This window comes from Mauremys mutica, chromosome 15, assembly GCF_020497125.1.
Source record: "Mauremys mutica isolate MM-2020 ecotype Southern chromosome 15, ASM2049712v1, whole genome shotgun sequence".
In the NCBI taxonomy this organism is placed as follows: Eukaryota; Metazoa; Chordata; order Testudines; family Geoemydidae; genus Mauremys; species Mauremys mutica.
This window is the reverse complement of record NC_059086.1, coordinates 36,824,660-36,843,120: the sequence shown is the minus strand read 5'-3', so window position 1 is coordinate 36,843,120 and position 18,461 is coordinate 36,824,660. Positions and strand designations below refer to the sequence as shown.

Here is an 18,461-nt window from a genome sequence, read left to right as displayed (position 1 = left end):
CCTCTCCAGCCCGGACGAGGGTGAGTGCCCCCGGGGGAGGGGCAGGGCCGGAGGCCGGGGTGATGGGCACCAGCTCTGAGCGAACAGGCCCTGGCCCAGGTCCGGCCACACCAGGCTTTGCATGGAACCCAGGAGTCCTGGCTCCTCCCCACTCCCCTCCCAGCGCCAGGGAGAGAACCCAGGAGTCCTGGCTCCCAGCCCCCCCTGCTCTAACCACCAGCCACCACCCCCTCCCAGAGCCAGGGAGAGAACCCAGGAGTCCTGGCTCCCAGCCCCCCCTGCTCTAACCACCAGACCCCACTCCCCTCCCAGAGCCAGGGAGAGAACCCAGGAGTCCTGGCTCCCAGCCCTCCCCAGTACTGGCCCTGTCATTTGGGGGAAGCTGCACCAGCCCCCAGGGTGGTGGCCTGGCCCCGGCGTGGGCGGCGCGTTCTCCACCCCCCAGTGCTGGCCAGGGGAGAAGCCCTCGGGGAGCCCCGATGCGGTGCCGGGAGGCCGGGGGCAGGCCCCTGGCACCGCAGGGACCCCCCGGGGCGCCCAGCCGAAGCGACGGCCTGGACCCGTCGGCGCCGGTCACTTCATCCAGCCCCGGGCGCCTCAGCAGAGGGTTCGTCCCTGGCCCCAGGGCTGCCCGCCAGGCCGGGCCGAAGGGCTTCTCCCGCGGGGTCCTGCAGCGTGTCGGCCGGCTAGGAACCGCCCCCCCTCCGGAGCCCTGCCTGAGACGGGGAGAGAACCCAGGAGTCCGGGCTCCCAGCCCCCTTCCCCCTTTAACTATTTGACTTTCTGTTCCAGATGCTCCCGGCCCAGCACAAGCACCAGGTGCCTCGTACGCCACTGACACAGCAACAGGTGCGTAAATCCCCATCTGTGCCCCCCGCCCCCCCCAGCCCTGCCGGTGCCCCTCACTCCCGACCCGCAGCCCCTGCCAGCCGAGCCCTGCCCCCCCCAGCCCTGCCGGTGCCCCTCACTCCCGACCCGCAGCCCCCCCATCACCCAGCCCTGCCCCCCCCAGCCCTGCCGGTGCCCCTCACTCCCGACCCGCAGCCCCCCTGTTCGCCCAGCCCTGCCCCCCCCGGCCCTGCCGGTGCCCCTCACTCCCGACCTGGAGCCCCCTGCTAGCCCGGCCCTGCCCCCCCCCAGCCCTGCCGGTGCCCCTCACTCCCGACCCGCAGCCCCTGCTCACCCTGGGCCCCGTCCCTCACCGCTGCTCTTTCTCCCCCTAGGGGGCGCCCTCTTGCCGGGGTTCGGGGATTTCCCTCCCCTGGAGCCGGCCCCCAGCTCCCTGGAGCAGCTGCTGGGGTCCAACGTGCTGAGTGAGTGACCTGGCGCCCTCCGCTGGCCACTGCTGGGGCTGCAGGGGTGGGGGATGGTCAGGACCCCTCCTCCACCCTGTGTAGCACCCACATCTCTGGGGCAAGGGGGGCGGCAGGAGCAGTGAGGGTGGGTCTGTGTCGGGGGGGTGGCTATGGCTGTTACTAGTGTATCATGGGGGTACTGGGAGCTGTGGGGATTTATGGGGCTGCTGGGGGGCTCTGGCTGCTACGGGGGGATCAGGAGGGCATTGGGGGGCTGCTGGGGGCTCTGGTTGTTACAAGGGGGATCAGGGGGGCATTGGGGGGCTGCTGGGGGCTCTGGTTGTTACGGGGGATCGGGGGCATTGGGGGACTGCTGGGGGCTCTGGCTGTTATGGGGGATCAGGGTGGCATTGGGGGGCTGCTGGGGGCTCTGGTTGTTACAGGGGGATCGGGGGGCTGCTGGGGGGCTCTGGCTGCTACGGGGGATCAGGAGGGCATTGGGGGGCTGCTGGGGGCTCTGGTTGTTACGGGGGGATTGGGGGGTTGCTGGGGGGCTCTGGCTGTTACTGGGGGGCTGTCATCTCCCCCTTCACTCTCTCTCTCCCCGCAGACACGTTTTTCGAGGTGAGGGTCTATTACCGGGGGCACCTCGTGCTGCAGACGCTGGTCCCCAACCCGCAGGGCTTCCGGCTGGTGCCCCCCAGCGCCGGGCCCAGCCCCTGCCCCGAGCTGGCGGACGTGGCGCTGCCCGAGCCGGGGGTGCTGCGGGACGGGGTGCAGGCCTCGTACACGGCCCGGCTGCTGCAGGGGCTGGGGGCCGGGGTGCTGCTGCGGGTGGAGGGACCTGCCCTCTGCGCCACCCGCCTGGGGCGCCTCCACGCCTACTGGGGGCGCACAGAGACCCCCGAGCCGGGGGCCGAAGGCGGGGAGCTGTCCAAGGAGGGGTGCACCCCCGTCTACGACCTGCCGCGCTTCGTCAGAGGTACGGGGGAGAGGGAGCCCCCCGAGGGGTGCGGTGGGGGGGCCCGGTGGGGACCCTTGCCCCCCCACCTGGCTGATGCTCCCCCTTTTGCCCCCAGAGCTCATCCGCTTCATGGAGGGGCAGGGCAGCTCCCCCACCTACGAGCTGTGGCTCTGCCTGGGGGAGGCCTGGCCGGACACGGGGCGCTCCTGGAAAAAGAAACTCATCATGGTGCAGGTAGGAATCCGGCCCCCTCCCCCGGGCCTGCTGGGGGATTCCCTCCTGTCCCCCCCCCCCCAACAAATCCCGCAAACACCAACCCTCCCCCCCCCCCCCAGGTGGTGCCCACGGCCCTGCAGACCCTGCACCAGCTGAGCCAGGCCGGGGGGGCCTCGTCGCTGCGGGCGGAGGAGCCGGACCTGCGCATCTCGGACTCGCTGGGGGAGGCCGGGCTGCTGGGGGCCCTGCGGGGCTGGGAGGAGCGGATGGAGACCCAGCCCTACGGCTAGCCGGCCGCTCGCGCTCGCCCACCCAGCCGAACCCCGGCGTCCGGGACAGAGCCCCGGGCTTCACCCACCTTGTCTGTGCCCTCAGGCCGCTGGGGGTGGGGCGGCCTGGTTCTCGGGGCCCACAAGGAGCAGGTCCATCCCAGACAGGTGTCTCCCCGGCCTCCTCCTGGGCACCTCCCTCGCCCTTAGGCCGCTTTTCCTCTCACCGGCCGTGCCCGAGGGTGACGCCGGCGCCTCTTGTCCTGCCCTCCGGGGCAGCGAGAACCAGGGGCCCCCCGCTGGCGTTTCTGGGGCGGCCTTTCAAGCCGCTTCTCCGAACGTCGCAGCCGCGGGGCCTGGACTTGGACGCGGGACCCCAGCCAAGGCCTCACCGGAGCCGCGCGGAATGATCGCACCCCCGGGGGGGATTCCTGCGCCCGACCATGAACCAGCCTGCGCCCCGTGGCTTCAACTTCTGCCGGGTTTTCTCTGTCGAAATAACACCCTGGAATCGTGCCGCTTTCACGGATTTTGGTCATTTATTTCAAAATACCGGTCGGCGCGTCCGTCCGTGACAATACAGACCCCCCCCCCCAAAAAGAAAAGGGACTTGGGGACTGGGGTTCTGACAGATCGATTCCTTACTCAGCAGATTAATACAGAAATAGGAGTAGATTCGTTTCAACCACGCGGCAGAGCCGTCGTTCCCGCCGCACCAAGGCTGGGGGAGTCGGGGGAGCGGAGGGAGCCTTCGAGTGAACCTGGAGGGTTGTGGGGGGAAAAATATGGAACAGGGTTTTGGGGGGGGCTCCCCTGTGCAGACCATGGCTGACCCCTAGGCTCTCCCATCCACTCAGGCACATCTGCCCCCAATCCTGTGTCCCTGCAGCCCCCCATCCCCGTGGCCCTGTAGCCCCCCTCCCATTCAGCCCAATGCTGTCACCCCAGCAGCCCCATGTGCCCCGCGCCCGGCGTGAACATGGTGCAGGATCCCCCAGGCGCCTCCCGGGACTTGCCGGCTGTGCCGCTGGTAACACAGCCGTAAGAGCATCGCGGTGCTGACTCACGCTGAGGCTGGGATCTGCCCCAGCTCCCTCTCCGCAGGGCCGCTGCCAAGCCCCTCACCCCCCGTTCTGCACTGGTGCAGCAGGGTCTCTTCCCTCCGTGCAGCACCTGACACACGTCTCCGCTGAATTTCGTGTGGTCGCCTAGAGCCCAGTTCTCCCATTTCTCAGGATCCCGCTGAATCTTCGCTCTGTCCTCCGAGGGGTTGGCAACCTCCCAGCTTCGTGTCATCAGCAGACTGGAGCCGCCGGCTCTCGATCCCCACAGCCAGGTCGTTACCGGTCCCTGACGAGCCCCACCCGGGGCCTGCCTCCATGGTTCCCTTTGCGCTTGGTTAACCAATTCCGCAGCCCGCACCTCTCCAGCTGCCTTAGCAGACTGTGACGTCCAGGGACGCGACGTCCGCCGCATCCCCCCGCCGCCAAACCGGTTCCTGCGCCGGGGAGGAAATCCAGCGGCGTGGGCAGGGTCAGGTCCTGGGGACTCCACGCTGGCTGCCGGCGACCAGCCCCTGCTCCTCCAGGGGGTCGCAGACGAGCTTTGCCCAGGGACCGAAGTCTGGCTGGCTGGGCTGGGGTTCACCGCGCCGGCCCTGCTCCGGGCTGCCCCGTGAGCCGCGTTTGCCGTTCTCGCTCCGAGGTTCTTCCGGCCCCGAGACTTGAATTCCTCCCGATTGGGCAGATCGCGGCCGACTCGCCCCGAGCTGCGTCCCGTCCCCTTTAGCGCCCGGGGTAACGGCGCCAGGACGCCGGGAGCGAAGCCGCCTCCCCCTCCCCCCCACGTCCATGGGGCCTTCCTTGGGGACATGCCCCCCTCCATTTATCCGGGGACCGCTCCGGGGTGGGGCACGGTCCTAGGGGGCCCCTACATGGGATGTGGCCCCTCTGCTCCAGGAAAGGGTGGGGGACTCCTTGTGCCTTGGCTGGGGGGCGGCCCCCAACCCTGCCCCCTAGTGCCAGCCCCCCAGAGCTGCTATCACACGCGTCCCCCGCCCCAAGAAGACGATCCAGAGCCAAGTGGCTAACGCAGTTTATGAAGAGACAGAAAGGAAGATACAGAGATGGGGGGCAGAGAGATGGGGGGCACCAGCTGTGGGGGGGCATCTCAACCCAGAGAGCTGCTCCCCCCAGGGCAGCTGGGGGTCGGGGGGGGCTGGAATCCAAATAAAAACATGCTAACATGAGTGAAGTAGGGGAAGTCGGGGGGAGGGTAGCCCGCGAACAGGCCCCCCCCAGCCAGGCTCACCCCCCCGCCCCCCCCTATGTACAGAGTAAAACTGTTCCTGTTTAAAACCATTCAGAGTCTGGGGAGCTGGAGGGAGGCCAGGAGCGCCCCCCTCCCTTTGCATCAGGGGGTCCGAGTCAGCTAGAGACGCAGATGGGGGGTGGGCCCCCCGCCGGGCTCAGAGGGGGGGCAGGGGTAGCGACGCCTTGTCCAGCCCCCCCCGGTCCTTGGGGCCCCCCGGCTCCTCCTCCATGCGGCGGCCGTGTTTCCGGAAGTACTTGTAGCGCTGCACGTAGGCCCGCACCAGGTTGTTCACCTTCACCGGGTTGATCTCCCCGCTCTTGCTGTGGCAGATCTGGGGGGAGACGGAATGGGAGTCAGGGAGGGGGGGGGGCACCCAGCCGCCGCCCCCCAGCCCCGCCGGTGCCCCGCAGCCCCACCTTGTGCACCGCTTTGCGCAGGATGTCCTTGTACTCCTCCTTGGTGATCTCCTTCTTCTGGTAGTACGGCTTGATGGCCAGTTTCACCTCCTCCACCGCCCGCTCCTGCGTGTGCAGCTTCTTCAGGTACTGGGGGGGGAGCAGGGGTCAGCACACCGGGGAGGGGCCCCCCAGCTCACAGCCTGGGACAGACCCACCACCACTGCCAAGCTCAACCCCCCCAGTGCATTGTGGGTCACCCCCCAGCTCACAACCCCCCCAGTGCATTGTGGGTCACAGCCCAGCTCACAACCCCCCCAGTGCATTGTGGGTCACAGCCCGGGACAGACCCACCACACCTGCCAAGCTCACCATCCCCCCAGTGCATTGTGGGTCACAGCCCGGGACAGACCCACCACCACTGCCAAGCTCACCCCCCCCAGTGCATTGTGGGTCACCCCCCAGTGCATTGTGGGTCACCCCCCAGCTCACAACCCCCCCAGTGCATTGTGGGTCACAGCCCGGGACAGACCCACCACACCTGCCAAGCTCACCATCCCCCCAGTGCATTGTGGGTCACCCCCCAGCTCACAACCCAGGACAGACCCCACCACCACTGCCACGCTCAACCCCCGCTGTGCATTGTGGGTCACCCCCCAGCTCACATCCCCCCCAGTGCATTGTGGGTCACCCCCCTGCTCACAGCCCAGGACAGACCCCACACCACACCTGCCAAGTTCCCCCCCCAGTGCATTGTGGGTCACAGCCCGGGACAGACCCACCACACCTGCCAAGCTCCCCCCCCAGTGCATTGTGGGTCACAGCCCGGGACAGACCCACCACACCAGCCAACCTCCCCCCCCCCCGTGCATTGTGGGTCACAGCCCGGGACAGACCCACCACACCTTCCAAGCTCACCATCACACCAGTGCATTGTGGGTCACCCCCCAGCTCACAACCCCCCCAGTGCATTGTGGGTCACGCCCCAGCTCAGCCCGGGACAGACCCACCACCACTGCCAAGCTCACCATCCCCCCAGTGCATTGTGGGTCACAGCCCGGGACAGACCCACCACCACTGCCAAGCTCACGACCCCCCAGTGCATTGTGGGTCACCTCCCAGCCTTGCCCCCCCCCCCGCCACTAACCTTATCGGTGTCCCCGCGCCCGTCGGAGCTGGTGCTCCCGTCCCGCTTGCCCAGGTCGCTGCCGGAGCCGGTGCCAAAGAGCATCCCGCTGCCAGCGCCCGCCGAGGCCGGGCCGAGGGTGCCAGGCAGCCCGGTGGGCGTCGGGGGGGTGGAGCTGCAGCCCCCCAGGGGCAGGGAGCCGTGCAGCAGGTAGGGGGCGGCCGTGTGGGCGGGAGGTGGCGCGGGGGCCTGGGAGCCCGCTAGGGACGTGGAGGGTTTGGTGTGACTCAGGATCTAGGGGGAGAGAAGGTGATTAGTCTCAGGCGGGGGCCCCAGCGCTGATGCGCGGCCCCTCTGGGGTGGGGCGCGGGGGCTGGGTACATGGGGACCCCTCGCCCGATGTGGGGACGCGGCCCCTCCGGGGCGGGGCAGGGTAGAGGGGGGGTCAGGAGCAGACAATCACCCATGTGGGGCTTCAGCCAGGACACCAGGGTTCCCCGGCCAACTCTGGGTTCAGTGCGACAACTGGTGTCATGACATGGCCAGGGAGAGCTCCCCCTACTGCCCTGCCCCACTCCCTGCAGCACAGCGCCCCCTAGCGCCACATGGGGACACCAGCCCAGAGCTCCCCCTACTGCCCTGCAGCACAGTGCCCCCTAGTGCCGCACGGGGACACCGGCCCAGAGCTCCCCCTACTGCCCTGCAGCACAGCGCCCCCTAGTGCCGCACGGGGACACCGGCCCAGAGCTCCCCCTACTGCCCTGCCCCACTCCCTGCAGCACAGCGCCCCCTAGTGCCGCACGGGGACACCGGCCCAGAGCTCCCCCTACTGCCCTGCCCCACTCCCTGCAGCACAGCGCCCCCTAGCGCCACATGGGGACACCAGCCCAGAGCTCCCCCTACTGCCCTGCCCCGCTCCCTGCAGCACAGCGCCCCCTAGTGCCGCACAAGGACACCGGCCCAGCCCCACTGACCTGGGAGAGCTCCCCGTACTGAGCCCCGCTCCCTGCAGCACAGCGCCCCCTAGCGCCGCACGGGGACACCGGCCCAGCCCCGCGGCCGGGCAGAGCGCCCCCTACCTGGTTGGTGGCCTGGATGAGTTCATGGGCCTTGGCCCGGCTCGCCAGGTTGGCTTCCTCCATCTTGAAGAGCAGGGCGGTCACTGGGTGAGAGACGGGGGGGTCAGAGCTGGGGTGGCCCTCACCCCACTGCTTCCCCCATGACCCCCCCAGCATTGGCAGATCCAGCCCCCATGCCCTGCCTCCCCCAGCCTGGTCTGGAGCTCCCCCTCTGCCCCCCGGCCAGCCCCCCCCAGCGCACCCCCCTCCCCGTCACCTACGTGCCAGGACGCCGCTCGTGGTGCAGTCCACGCCCCCCTGCAAGTTCCAGGCCATGGGGGCCGGGGGCGGGGGCAGGGCGCGGGCGGGCTCCTCCTTGGGCTCGGAGAGGCTGTCGGCCTGGGGCTCGCCCGCCGGCGCCCTCTGCTGCTCGCCAGGCGCGGGCACGGCCGCCTCCTCGGGCAGGAAGGAGACGTCGGGCGTCTTGCAGCTGCTGTCCACCGTCTGCGAGTCGGGGGTCAGTTCCTGCTCGGCCGGGGCGGGCGGCGGCTTGGGCGGGGGGCTGAGTGGGGAGCCGGCGCCCTCCGGCGGCTCGGGGGCGGGGGCGGGCGGGCTCCCGGCCCCCTGGCTGCAGCTGTCGGCCTTCGACTTCTTCAGCCCCGTCTTGGCTTTCAGCTTCTTCTTCTTCTTGGCCTCCGAGGGCGCCTTGGCCTTGGCCCCCGGCCCCTTGGCCTTCCTCAGCCCCGCCTTGGCCTTCAGCCCTTTCGGCTTCTTGGCCTTGGCGCCCGGCTCCTTGGCCGGCTCCGCCTTGGCCTCGGCCCCGGGCCCCTTCTCCTCCGGCTTGAGGAAGGGCGAGCGGCTCTCCTTGTCCCGGCTGAACTTGATGCCGATGGAGCCGCCTTCCTTGCCGGAGACCGTGGTGCTGCTGACGCCCTCGCGGATCAGCACCGCCACCTTGGACTGCAGCTTGACCTTGCGGCCCGAGCCGCCCGCCTTGCCGCTGTCCTTGTGCCCGGCCTTGGCTCTCCGGGGGGGCTTCTCCCGCTCCGGCCGCGCCTTCTCCTTCTCCGCCTCGGGCGCCGACCGGCCCGGCGCCTCCTTGAACCTCTTCTTGGACTTCTCGCGGGGCGTGGGGCGCTCCTCCGGGTACCCCCGCTTCCGCTCCTTCTCCTTGGGCGGCTTGGCCTCCTCCTCCGGCCGCTCCTTGCGGGGCGGCCCCCCTTCGCCCTTGCCGCCCAGGTGCCGGGGCCCCTCGGCGGGCTCGCGGTCCGAGAAGCAGCCCTCGAAGCTCAGCCCCTCTGAGTCATAGAGCACCTCCCGCTTGGCCGGCTCCGGGGAGCCGTCCTGCCGGCTGACCGTGATGGTCCTCTTGATGGTGAAGAGGTCGGTGTCGTTGAGGTCCTGGATGGAGGGCGGCACGACGGTGCGGGCGTCCCGGCGACGCTCCTCCGCCTTGGGCTCCTCCAGGACGTGCACCTCGCGCTGCTTGTCGCGGGGCGGCCGCTTCTCCCGGGAACGGGAGCGCTGCTGCTTCTTCTTCTTCTTGCCGCCGCCGCCGTCCCGGTGCTTCTCCTTGTGCCGCGCCCGGCTCCCTGAGCGCGAGCGCCGGCCCCGCCGCCTCTCCCGTGACCGCCGGCGCCGCTCCGAGCCCATGGCCGACAGGCTGGTGCTGAGGGAGGGTGACCAGGAGCGGGAGCCGCGCCGGCGGGACCGGGAGCGCCGGCGTTCCTTGGACTTCGAGCGCGACTTGGATTTCTTCTTGGGGGGCCAGGGGCCAGCGCGGGGCTCCTTGGCCTTGGGGGGCCGGCGCTCGCGGGACCGCTTGGCCTTCTTGCGGGAGCCGGAGCTGGAGCCCGAGTGCTTGGGCGAGTCATGGCGGTACCGCTCGCGGCGCTGCGTCAGGATCTTGCGCCGCAGGTCGGCGGCCGCCTTCCACCGGGGCTCGGGCTGGCTCTCGCCGAAGTCCCCCTCCTCGTCCGAGTCGGCGTGGAGAGACAGGAAGTCATCGCCCTCCGCCACCCGCAGGGGGCGCGGCTCGGCCGGCCGGCACCGGCTGCGGAAGAGCCGGATGGGGCTGTAGCGTTCGTCCTCCGGCTGCACGATCTCGCCTTCCTCGATCTCCGAGTCGGCGCCGGCCCAGTCCAGAGAGGGGCGCCGCCCGCCCCGGTGCCGGCCCGCCTTGGGGCCCTTCTCCCCCCGGGCCGGAGCCTTGGGGTTTCCAGCCGTCACCACCTCCAGCGACACCTTCCCCTCCAGCTTGGGGTTGGCCTCTGCCTCCGAGCGGCTCTTGCTGGCAAGGTCCACCACGAAGACGCGGCGCCGCGGCTCCGGGGGCGGCTCGGGAGCCCCGTCCGACTGCTCCGAGGCGATCTCCTCCTCGGGCAGGGTGGAGTCGGCCCCGGCCGCCGGCTCCTTTTCAGGGCGCCGGCCGCCGACCACGGGGCCCTCGCTGGGCTCGGCCTCGTCACGCCCCTTCTCCGAGCCGGGGAAGTCCTGGCTCAAGCTGTTCTCGTCGTAAATGCCGGCCAGGGTCTCCGAGATGCGGCTGATGCTGTGGGACATGTCGGGCCGGGGGGCGGCCGCGTCGTCCTCCTCCTCCTCCTCCTCCTCGTCCTCCTCCTCGTCGGGGGAGGGGCTGCTGCGGGAGGAGCTGGGGTTGGAGCCGGTGGGGTCGAAGGGGTCGTACTTCTGGTCCTGCTGTTTGCCGGGCGAGGCCGCGTAGCCGAAGTCCCCGCCCGGGTTGTCCTCGTCCGTCGGGTGGAAGGGATCATAAATATCCGGGTCTGGCGAGCGCAGGGGGCCGAGGTTGCTGTCCCCGCCCCCGGGGGCGCCGCCTGCTGGAGGAGGAGGACGACGACGAGGAGGAGCAGGAGGAGGAGGAGCTGGAGCTGGAATCGGCCTTTTCCAGGGCGCTGGCGGGGGGCGGCTGGGAGCGCTGGGCCTCCGGGTCCCTGCCTGCCGGGCCTGGGGCCGCTGCTGCCCGTTGGAGACCCCCGTGCCGGTGCCCAGGGCCACAGCCCAGCGGCCGGGGACGCGCCGAGTCCTGCCCGTGCCGGGGAGCGGGGCTGCGCCCCCACGAGTCCGGGGGGGCCACTTAAGGTCCAGGGGGCCGGAAGGCGGGTCCAGGGCGACGGGGAGGCTGCCGGCTCCTCTCCAGCGCGGAGCCGAGGGGCTGGGCAGGGAGACTGCAGGGAAATGCAAAGAGGAGGGATGGGGGTTGCAATGGGCCTGGCCTGGTACCCCCCACCCCACCCCCACCATCTCGCATGCTCCCCCCACCCTGGGGCTAGATTGGGGCAAGTGCCCCTCAGAGGGGACAGGCCCCGTACCCCATTCCCCGCCCCCGGAGTCAGCCAGTCCCTGCCACAGGGCCGGATGGGAGCCAGCGCCCCCCGGAGGGGACAGGCCCCTGCCCCATTCCCTGCCCCCTGAGCCAGCCAGTCCCTGCCCCAGGGCCGGATGGGAGCCAGCGCCCCCTAGTGGGGACAGGCCCCGTACCCCATTCCCCGCCCCCTGAGCCATCCAGTTCCTGCCCTGGGGCCGGATGGGAGCCAGCGCGACAGGCCCCGTGGCCCGTCCTCCCCACCCCCGGCCCTACCTGATTTGTGCACCCTCCAGGGCCGCTCTCTCCTGAAGATGCCGGACGCAGCAGCCACGTCCCCCAGCCGAACCTCGGCCACCAGCTCCACCTCGTCCGGCTCCGCGTCCCCGCTGCCAGGAGGACGACAGGATGGTCAGAGCTGGAGCAGGGATTTGGGCTGGGGGGGAACCCCGGGGGGACGCGACTGGGCCTCTGCTGAGACCAGCAAGTTCATGTGATCCACAACCCTCCCCATTCAGGTCACACGCCAGAGAGAGAGAGACCTCGGCCCCCCACCCCTTACCCAACCCCGAGCCCCCCACTCCCCTCCCAGAGCCAGGGATGGAACCCAGGAGTCCGGGATCCCAGCTCCCCTGCTGTGACCCCGCTCCTCAGGTGTCCCCCCCAGCTGGGGTGCACGGGATCTGCCCTTACCAGACGCCCGGGGGCCCCAGGAGCCCGTCGTCTCCTAGGAGGAGCCGGGTCTGCATGGAGGCGGCACACGACCTCTGCAGGAACTGCAGGGCCCCCGCCAGGCCGGAGAACAGGCCCAGGGCCTCGGGGACCTGGGGAGAAGACGACAGGTTGGGCAGGGCCAGCGGGGGGCCGCCCCCTCTCCACCACCACAGCCCCCAGGTTTGCCCCTTTGCAGCTGCTTCCAGGCCACGGCTCCCAGCATGCACAGCACCTCACCACTGGGATGGGAAAGAGCAGTGCATGCTGGGACTCAGATACACCCCCGCGCCCTCCACGCAGAGCAGAAGAAGCGGTGCATGCTGGGACCTGGATCCACTCATGGAGCTGAGGGAGCAGTGCATGCTGGGACCCGTCTCCACACACACAGAGCTGAGGGAGCAGTGCATGCTGGGACCCGGAACCACACGCATGGAGCTGAGGGGGCAGTGCATGCTGGGACCCGAATCCATGCATATGAAGCTGAGGGAGCAGTTCATGCTGGGTACATGGAGCTGAGGGAGCAGTGCATGCTGGGACCTGGATGCACATGCATGGAGCTGAGGGAGCAGTGCATGCTGGGTGCATGGAGCTGAGGCAGCAGTGCATGCTGGGTGCATGGAGCTGAGGGAGCAGTGCATGCTGGGTGCATGGAGCTGAGGGGGCAGTGCATGCTGGGACCCGGATCCACACCCATGGAGCTGAGGGAGCAGTGCATGCTGGGTGCATGGAGCTGAGGGGGCAGTGCATGCTGGGACCCGGATCCACACCCATGGAGCTGAGGGAGCAGTGCATGTTGGGTACATGGAGCTGAGGGAGCAGTGCATGCTGGGACCCAGATCCATGCACATGGAGCTGGAGGGAGCCCTGAATGCCAGGTGCATGCAGCTGAGGGAGCAGTGCATGCTGGGACCTGGAACCACACGCATGGAGCTGAGGGAGCAGTGCATGCTGGGACCCGGATTCGCAGGCGTGGAGCTGAGGGAGCAGTGCATGCTGGGTGCATGGAGCTGAGGCAGCAGTGCATGCTGGGACCCACAGTTCCCAGGGGCCGGCACACTGAGCGCAAGGGAGGCTGGTGCCCCTAGTCCCCACGTCCTGGGGGTCCAGGCTGATCAGGGTCACTCACAGTGATGCTCCGGTCACATGTGCCTATAGGGTCCCCGGTGCCCCCCTTGCCACTGCCAGATCCATCCGCCCGGGGGCTCCGGCACCATTTCTTCCGGCTCATCTTCTTCCTCTCCGCATCTGCAACAGGGACACAGGGTCGGCCCCGCTGCTCTCGGCCCGTCGCCGGGGGTGCCCCCGTCCCATACTCCGGGGGTGCGGACGGGGAAGCCATCGGGTCTGGCTCACAAAGGAGGCAGGGGCTGGGTATCCCGGACTCAGGGCCGGACCTGATCCCCGGCTGGTCGTCCCCGGGCCCCACCCCGCTGCACCCCAGTCCGTACCTTTTCCGCCGGCCCGGCCCGGCCGCTCGCTCTGGAAGCTGCTGCTCACCACCTGCTGCAAGGCCTTCTGCTGAGAGAGGGGGTCGGTTAGCAGGGGCTCTCCAGCCACCCCCAAAAGCGCATCCCCTGAGCCAGGCTGGGGAACGCCGGGCAGGCTGTCCCTGGCCCAGCCTCCACCCGCTGGAGGCGCCCCAGGCAAGGATCACCCCAAAATGGGACCCCACTTGGGCAGGAAACCCAGCAGACCAGGCCCACAGAAGTGGAGGGGAGCAGTGCATGCTGGGACCTGTAGTCCCCAGGCCCCACACACTGAGCGTGACGGAGCAGTGCATGCTGGGATCCATAGTTCCCAGTCCCCACACACTGAGCATGAGGGAGCAGTGCATGCTGGGATCTGCAGTCCCCAGGCCCCACACACTGAGCATGAGGGAGCAGTGCATGCTGGGATCTGCAGTCCCCAGGCCCCACATACTGAGCATGAGGGAGCAGTGCATGCTGGGATCTGCAGTCCCCAGGCCCCACATACTGAGCACGAGGAAGCAGTGCATACTGGGACCCATAGTCCCCAGTCCACACACACTGAGCGCGAGGGAGCAGTGCACGCTGGGACCCGTAGTCCCCAGGCCCCACACACAGAGCGCGAGGGAGCAGTGCATGCTGGGACCCGTAGTCCCCAGGCCCCACATACTGAGCACGAGGGAGCAGTGCATGCTGGGATCCATAGTTCCCAGTCCCCACACACTGAGCATGAGGGAGCAGTGCATGCTGGGATCTGCAGTCCCCAGGGCCTTCCAGACACAGCGCCAGGGAGCAGTACATGCTGGGACCAGTAGTTCCCACACACTGAGCGCGAGGGAGCAGTGCACGCTGGGACCCGTAGTTCCCAGGCCCCACACACAGAGCGCGAGGGAGCAGTGCACGCTGGGACCCGTAGATCCCACACACTGAGCGCGAGGGAGCAGTGCACGCTGGGACCCGTAGTTCCCACACACTGAGCGCGAGGGAGCAGTGCACGCTGGGACCCATAGTTCCCAGGCCCCACACACAGAGCACGAGGGAGCAGTGCACGCTGGGACCCGTAGTTCCCAGGCCCCACACACAGAGCGCGAGGGAGCAGTGCACGCTGGGACCCGTAGTTCCCAGGCCCCACACACAGAGCGCGAGGGAGCAGTGCATGCTGGGACCCGTAGTTCCCCCACCACATCCCATCCAGCAACAGTTGTCTTGCACAGCACCAGGCCCCTGGAACTGGGTGGGCAGCACAGGGCCATGGATCTTACCAGCATGATGACTTGTCCAGTGCAGAGAGCACCCGGCTGACACGGCTCCCTGTCCGGGGGGGCATCGCTTGGCCGCCGCTGCTCCTCACTGCCCCCCACTGGATCCTCTGGTGCTGGGGGAGCTGGATTCTCCTCCTCTTCCATGGCTGCGGACGGAGAGGATCCTACCAACAGGGAAGGTGAGTGAGGTCACCAGCTACCACCACCACCAGCAATGCAGCCACTGTGCCCAGCCTGGCTCCCAGCCCCCCCGCTCTAACTATTAGACCCCACTCCCCAGCGAGAGCCGGGGATAGAACCCAGGCGTCCTGGCTCCCAGCCCCCCCGCTCTAACCATTAGACCTCACTCCCCAGCGAGAGCCGGGGATAGAACCCAGGCGTCCTGGCTCCCAGCCCCCCCGCTCTAACCATTAGACCCCACTTCCCAGCGAGAGCCGGGGATAGAACCCAGGCGTCCTGGCTCCCAGCCCCCCCGCTCTAACCATTAGACGACCCCACTCCCCAGCGAGAGCCGGGGATAGAACCCAGGCATCCTGGCTCCCAGCCCCCACGCTCTAACCACTAGACCCCACTCCCAAGCCAGAGCAGGGAGAGAACCCAGGCATCCTGGATCCCAGCCCTCCCTGCTCTAACCACTAGATCCCACCTCAATGCCAACCCGCAGCCCCAGATTAGGGCCAGCACCCTCCAGAGAGGAAAGGGCCCGTTTCTCCCCCACGCCAGGACATGCCTCTGCCCCAGCACGGGCTGAAGCTGTGAGCTCAACAGGGAAAACAGAGCCACAGGGTCCCCCTCTGACCTGGGCGCCCCATCATGGGCCCCCTACCCCTTTGCTGTGTGGCTGAGTGAAAGGTGGGGGGGGCGTCTCCCCAGACACAGCCCCTGGCCTTTGTGCACCAGCTCAACTCAGCCGCCTGCCCTAGGATGTGGGGTGATGCTCTGGCCAGAGACGGGGGCTGAGCATCACCCCCCCCTTCCCAGCCACCCCAGCAATTCCCCTCCCTCTCCAACCCCCCCCCACTCCATTAGCCCTGTCCCTCCTTCCTCCCTCATCTCCTCCAGCCCCCCCTCCCCTCCCCCAGATTAATGACCCCACTGTTAGCCGCCCCATTTCCCATCTTCCTTCTCTTTCCCCCATTGGCCTCCAATCCCCATGCCTAGGTTCATCTCTACCCCCCACCATTATCCCCAGGCCCTCCTGGTCCACCCCCACCCTGGCTGGCACATTAACCCCTTCACCTCCACAGCCCCTGCTTGGAACCCCTCATATAACCCCTCCCACCGCACCTCCTTCCTGCCCTCACACTATATCACCCCCAACCATGCCCCCTATAATACCCTCCCCTATGCCGCACCCCATCCCCTTTCTACATCCCACGCTGTATCACCCCCCCCAGGCCTCCCATAGCTCCTCCCCCACACTGTGTCCCCTCCTCTCCACCTACAGCACCCCCCCACTGCCCCCTCTTCCCATCCCCTTGCTATATCCACCCCCACATCCAAGGCCCCCTATACCCCCCCTTCCTGCCCCCATGCTGTATCCACAACCACCATGCCCCCTATACCCTCCTCCCACACACTGTACCCCCTCCTCTCCACCTACACTGCACCCCTTACATACCCCCATATAACCCCTCCCTCCACGCTGCCCCCTTCCCTTTCCCATGCTATATCCACCCCCACCCCCAAGGCCCCCTACAACCTCCCCCCCTTCCTGCCCCCCATGCTATATCAACCACCACAAACACATAACCCCCTACCCCGACAGTGCACCCCCCTTCCCATCCCGCCAACTATATCCACCACTACCCCCATACAAACATACAACCCCCTCCCCCACACCGCACCCCCACTATATCCATCCCCATTCCGCCATACAACCCCCTCCCCCACACCTCCACTATATCCGCTACCCCCTTCCTGCCCCCTATATCCAGCACCCCATACAACCCCCTCCCCCCACCGCACCCCATGTAACCCCCTCCCCCAACCCATCCATCCCCCCACTATATCCACCCCCCATACAACCCCCTCCCTCACACCGCACCCCCACTATATCCACTCCTATTCCCCCCATGTAACCCCCTCCCCTCAGCACCCCCACAATATCCACTACCCGCTTCTTGCCCCCTATATCCACCCCCCCATACAACCCCCTCCCCCCCACCCCCCCTATATCCTACCCCATTCCCCCATGTAACCCCCTCCCCCACACCGCACCCCCCCTATATCCACCCCCATTCCCCCATGTAACCCCCTCCCCCACACCCCCTATATCCACCCCCATTCCCCCATGTAACCCCCCCCCCCCCACTCCCCCTCTATCCACCCCCAGTCCCCCCTGTAACCCCCTCCCCCCCACCCCCCTATATCCACCCCCATTCCCCCATGTAACGCCCTGCCCCACACACCCCCTATATCCACCCCCATTCTCCCATGTAACCCCCTCCCCCACACCCCCCCTATATCCACCCCCATTCCCCCATGTAACCCCCTCCCCCACACACCCCCTATATCCACCCCCATTCCCCCATGTAACCCCCTCCCCCACACACCCCCTATATCCACCCCCATTCCCCCATGTAACCCCCTCCCCCATACCCCCTATATCCACCCCCATTCCCCCATGTAACCCCCTCCCCCACACCCCCTATATCCACCCCCATTCCCCCATGTAACCCCCTCCCCCACACCCCCTATATCCACCCCCATTCCCCCATGTAACCCCCTCCCCCACACCCCCTATATCCACCCCCATTGGACCATTTAACACCCTCCCCCACACACCCCCTATATCCACCCCCATTCCCCCATGTAACCCCCTCCCCCACACCCCCTATATCCACCCCATTCCCCCATGTAACCCCCTCCCCCACACACCCCCTAAATCCACCCCACTCCCCCCCTCTAACCCCCTCCCCCACACCCCCCTATATCCACCCCCTTTCCCCCATTTACCCACACCCCCACACCCCTATATCCACCCCCATTCCACCATGTAACCCCCTCCCCCACACACCCCCTATATCCACCCCCATTCCCCCATGTAACCCCCTCCCCCACACCCCCCCTATATCCCCCCCCATTCCCCCATGTAACCCCCTCCCCCCGGTTACCTGCGCGCGCGGGGCCCGGCCCGGCCCGGCCCCTCCCCTAGGACAATGGGCGCCTCTGCCCCGGCCCGGCCGCCGCGGCCGCCGCCATCTTACTCCGCTCCCCGCTCGGCTCCGGCTCCGGCTCGGCCGCTGCGGCGCCGCGGGGGCCGACGGGAGATGGAGTCCGCCGCTCCTGGCGGGGGGGAGGGGAACTACCGCTCCCGGCATGCCCCGCGGTCCGCCCGCCGCCCAGCCCGCTCCCCCGCCGCGCGGGGCATGCCGGGACGTGTAGTCCGCACCCCCCACCGTGACTCAGGGGCCCGGCGCCTGCCTTTCCCATCAGGCTCCGCGGCCGCCCGCCGCGCGCTTCCCCTCCCCCTTCCCGCGGGCCGGGACTACGTGTCCCAGGGAGCTTCGCGCGGGGCAGCCTGGGAGAGACTGGGCTGAGCGGCGGCGGGGAGACCGATCCCACCATGCCTTGCGGGAGCGCCCGGTGCATCATGGGACTGGTAGTTTTAGCGGTTGTAGCATGCGGGAGTCCGTCTGGAGCCGTGACGTCATCGCAGCGTCGTGACGTTAAACTGCCATGACACAGCGCTGTGACATCATCCTCAAGACGCTGCTGTGATGTCATCCTATCCCACCATTACATCATCCGTGGTCACATCATCCCCTAGGACTCCGCCCCTGATGTCATCACCCCCCCTTGCCTCCTGCGACATCATCTTCCCGAGACACTGCTGTGATGTCATCCCCCCGCCATGACATCATCCCCTGGGACTCCCCCCCCCTTGCCTAGTACGACATCACCCCCCTTGCCTAGTACGACATCATCTTCCTGAGACATCACCCCCCTTGCCTAGTACGACATCATCTTCCTGAGACATCATCCCCTGGGATTCCACCTCATCATGTCATCAACCCCCCCCTTGCCATGCTGGGACATCATCCTCCCAAGACCCTACT

The 18,461-nt window shown here is 68.4% G+C and overlaps 2 protein-coding genes across 2 annotated transcripts in view; one reads left to right on the top strand and one right to left on the bottom strand.

Annotated features, from left to right (window-relative positions):
* Positions 1-2,913, top strand: part of LOC123350028 (interferon regulatory factor 3-like) — a 12,371-nt gene extending 9,458 nt beyond the window's left edge. Inside the window, exons 5-10 of the mRNA XM_044988361.1 lie at positions 3-20; positions 793-849; positions 1,224-1,313; positions 1,906-2,277; positions 2,375-2,493; positions 2,595-2,913. Of these exons, the coding sequence (XP_044844296.1) occupies positions 3-20; positions 793-849; positions 1,224-1,313; positions 1,906-2,277; positions 2,375-2,493; positions 2,595-2,765 (827 nt within the window). The 3' untranslated portion in view covers positions 2,766-2,913. The remainder of the gene's footprint in view (positions 1-2; positions 21-792; positions 850-1,223; positions 1,314-1,905; positions 2,278-2,374; positions 2,494-2,594) is intronic.
* A 1,909-nt stretch (positions 2,914-4,822) lies between these two features.
* Positions 4,823-17,676, bottom strand: LOC123350027 (splicing factor, arginine/serine-rich 19-like). The gene is made up of 12 exons (XM_044988360.1): positions 17,517-17,676; positions 14,401-14,564; positions 13,121-13,187; positions 12,799-12,917; positions 11,652-11,782; positions 11,235-11,347; positions 10,573-10,821; positions 7,918-10,473; positions 7,658-7,740; positions 6,600-6,872; positions 5,474-5,602; positions 4,823-5,388 (listed from the first exon to the last, which is right to left on the bottom strand). The coding sequence occupies exons 2-12, from the start codon at positions 14,542-14,544 to the stop codon at positions 5,212-5,214; spliced, it is 4,041 nt and encodes a 1,346-aa protein (XP_044844295.1). The 5' UTR covers positions 14,545-14,564; positions 17,517-17,676; the 3' UTR covers positions 4,823-5,211.
* Positions 17,677-18,461: the final 785 nt, after the last annotated feature.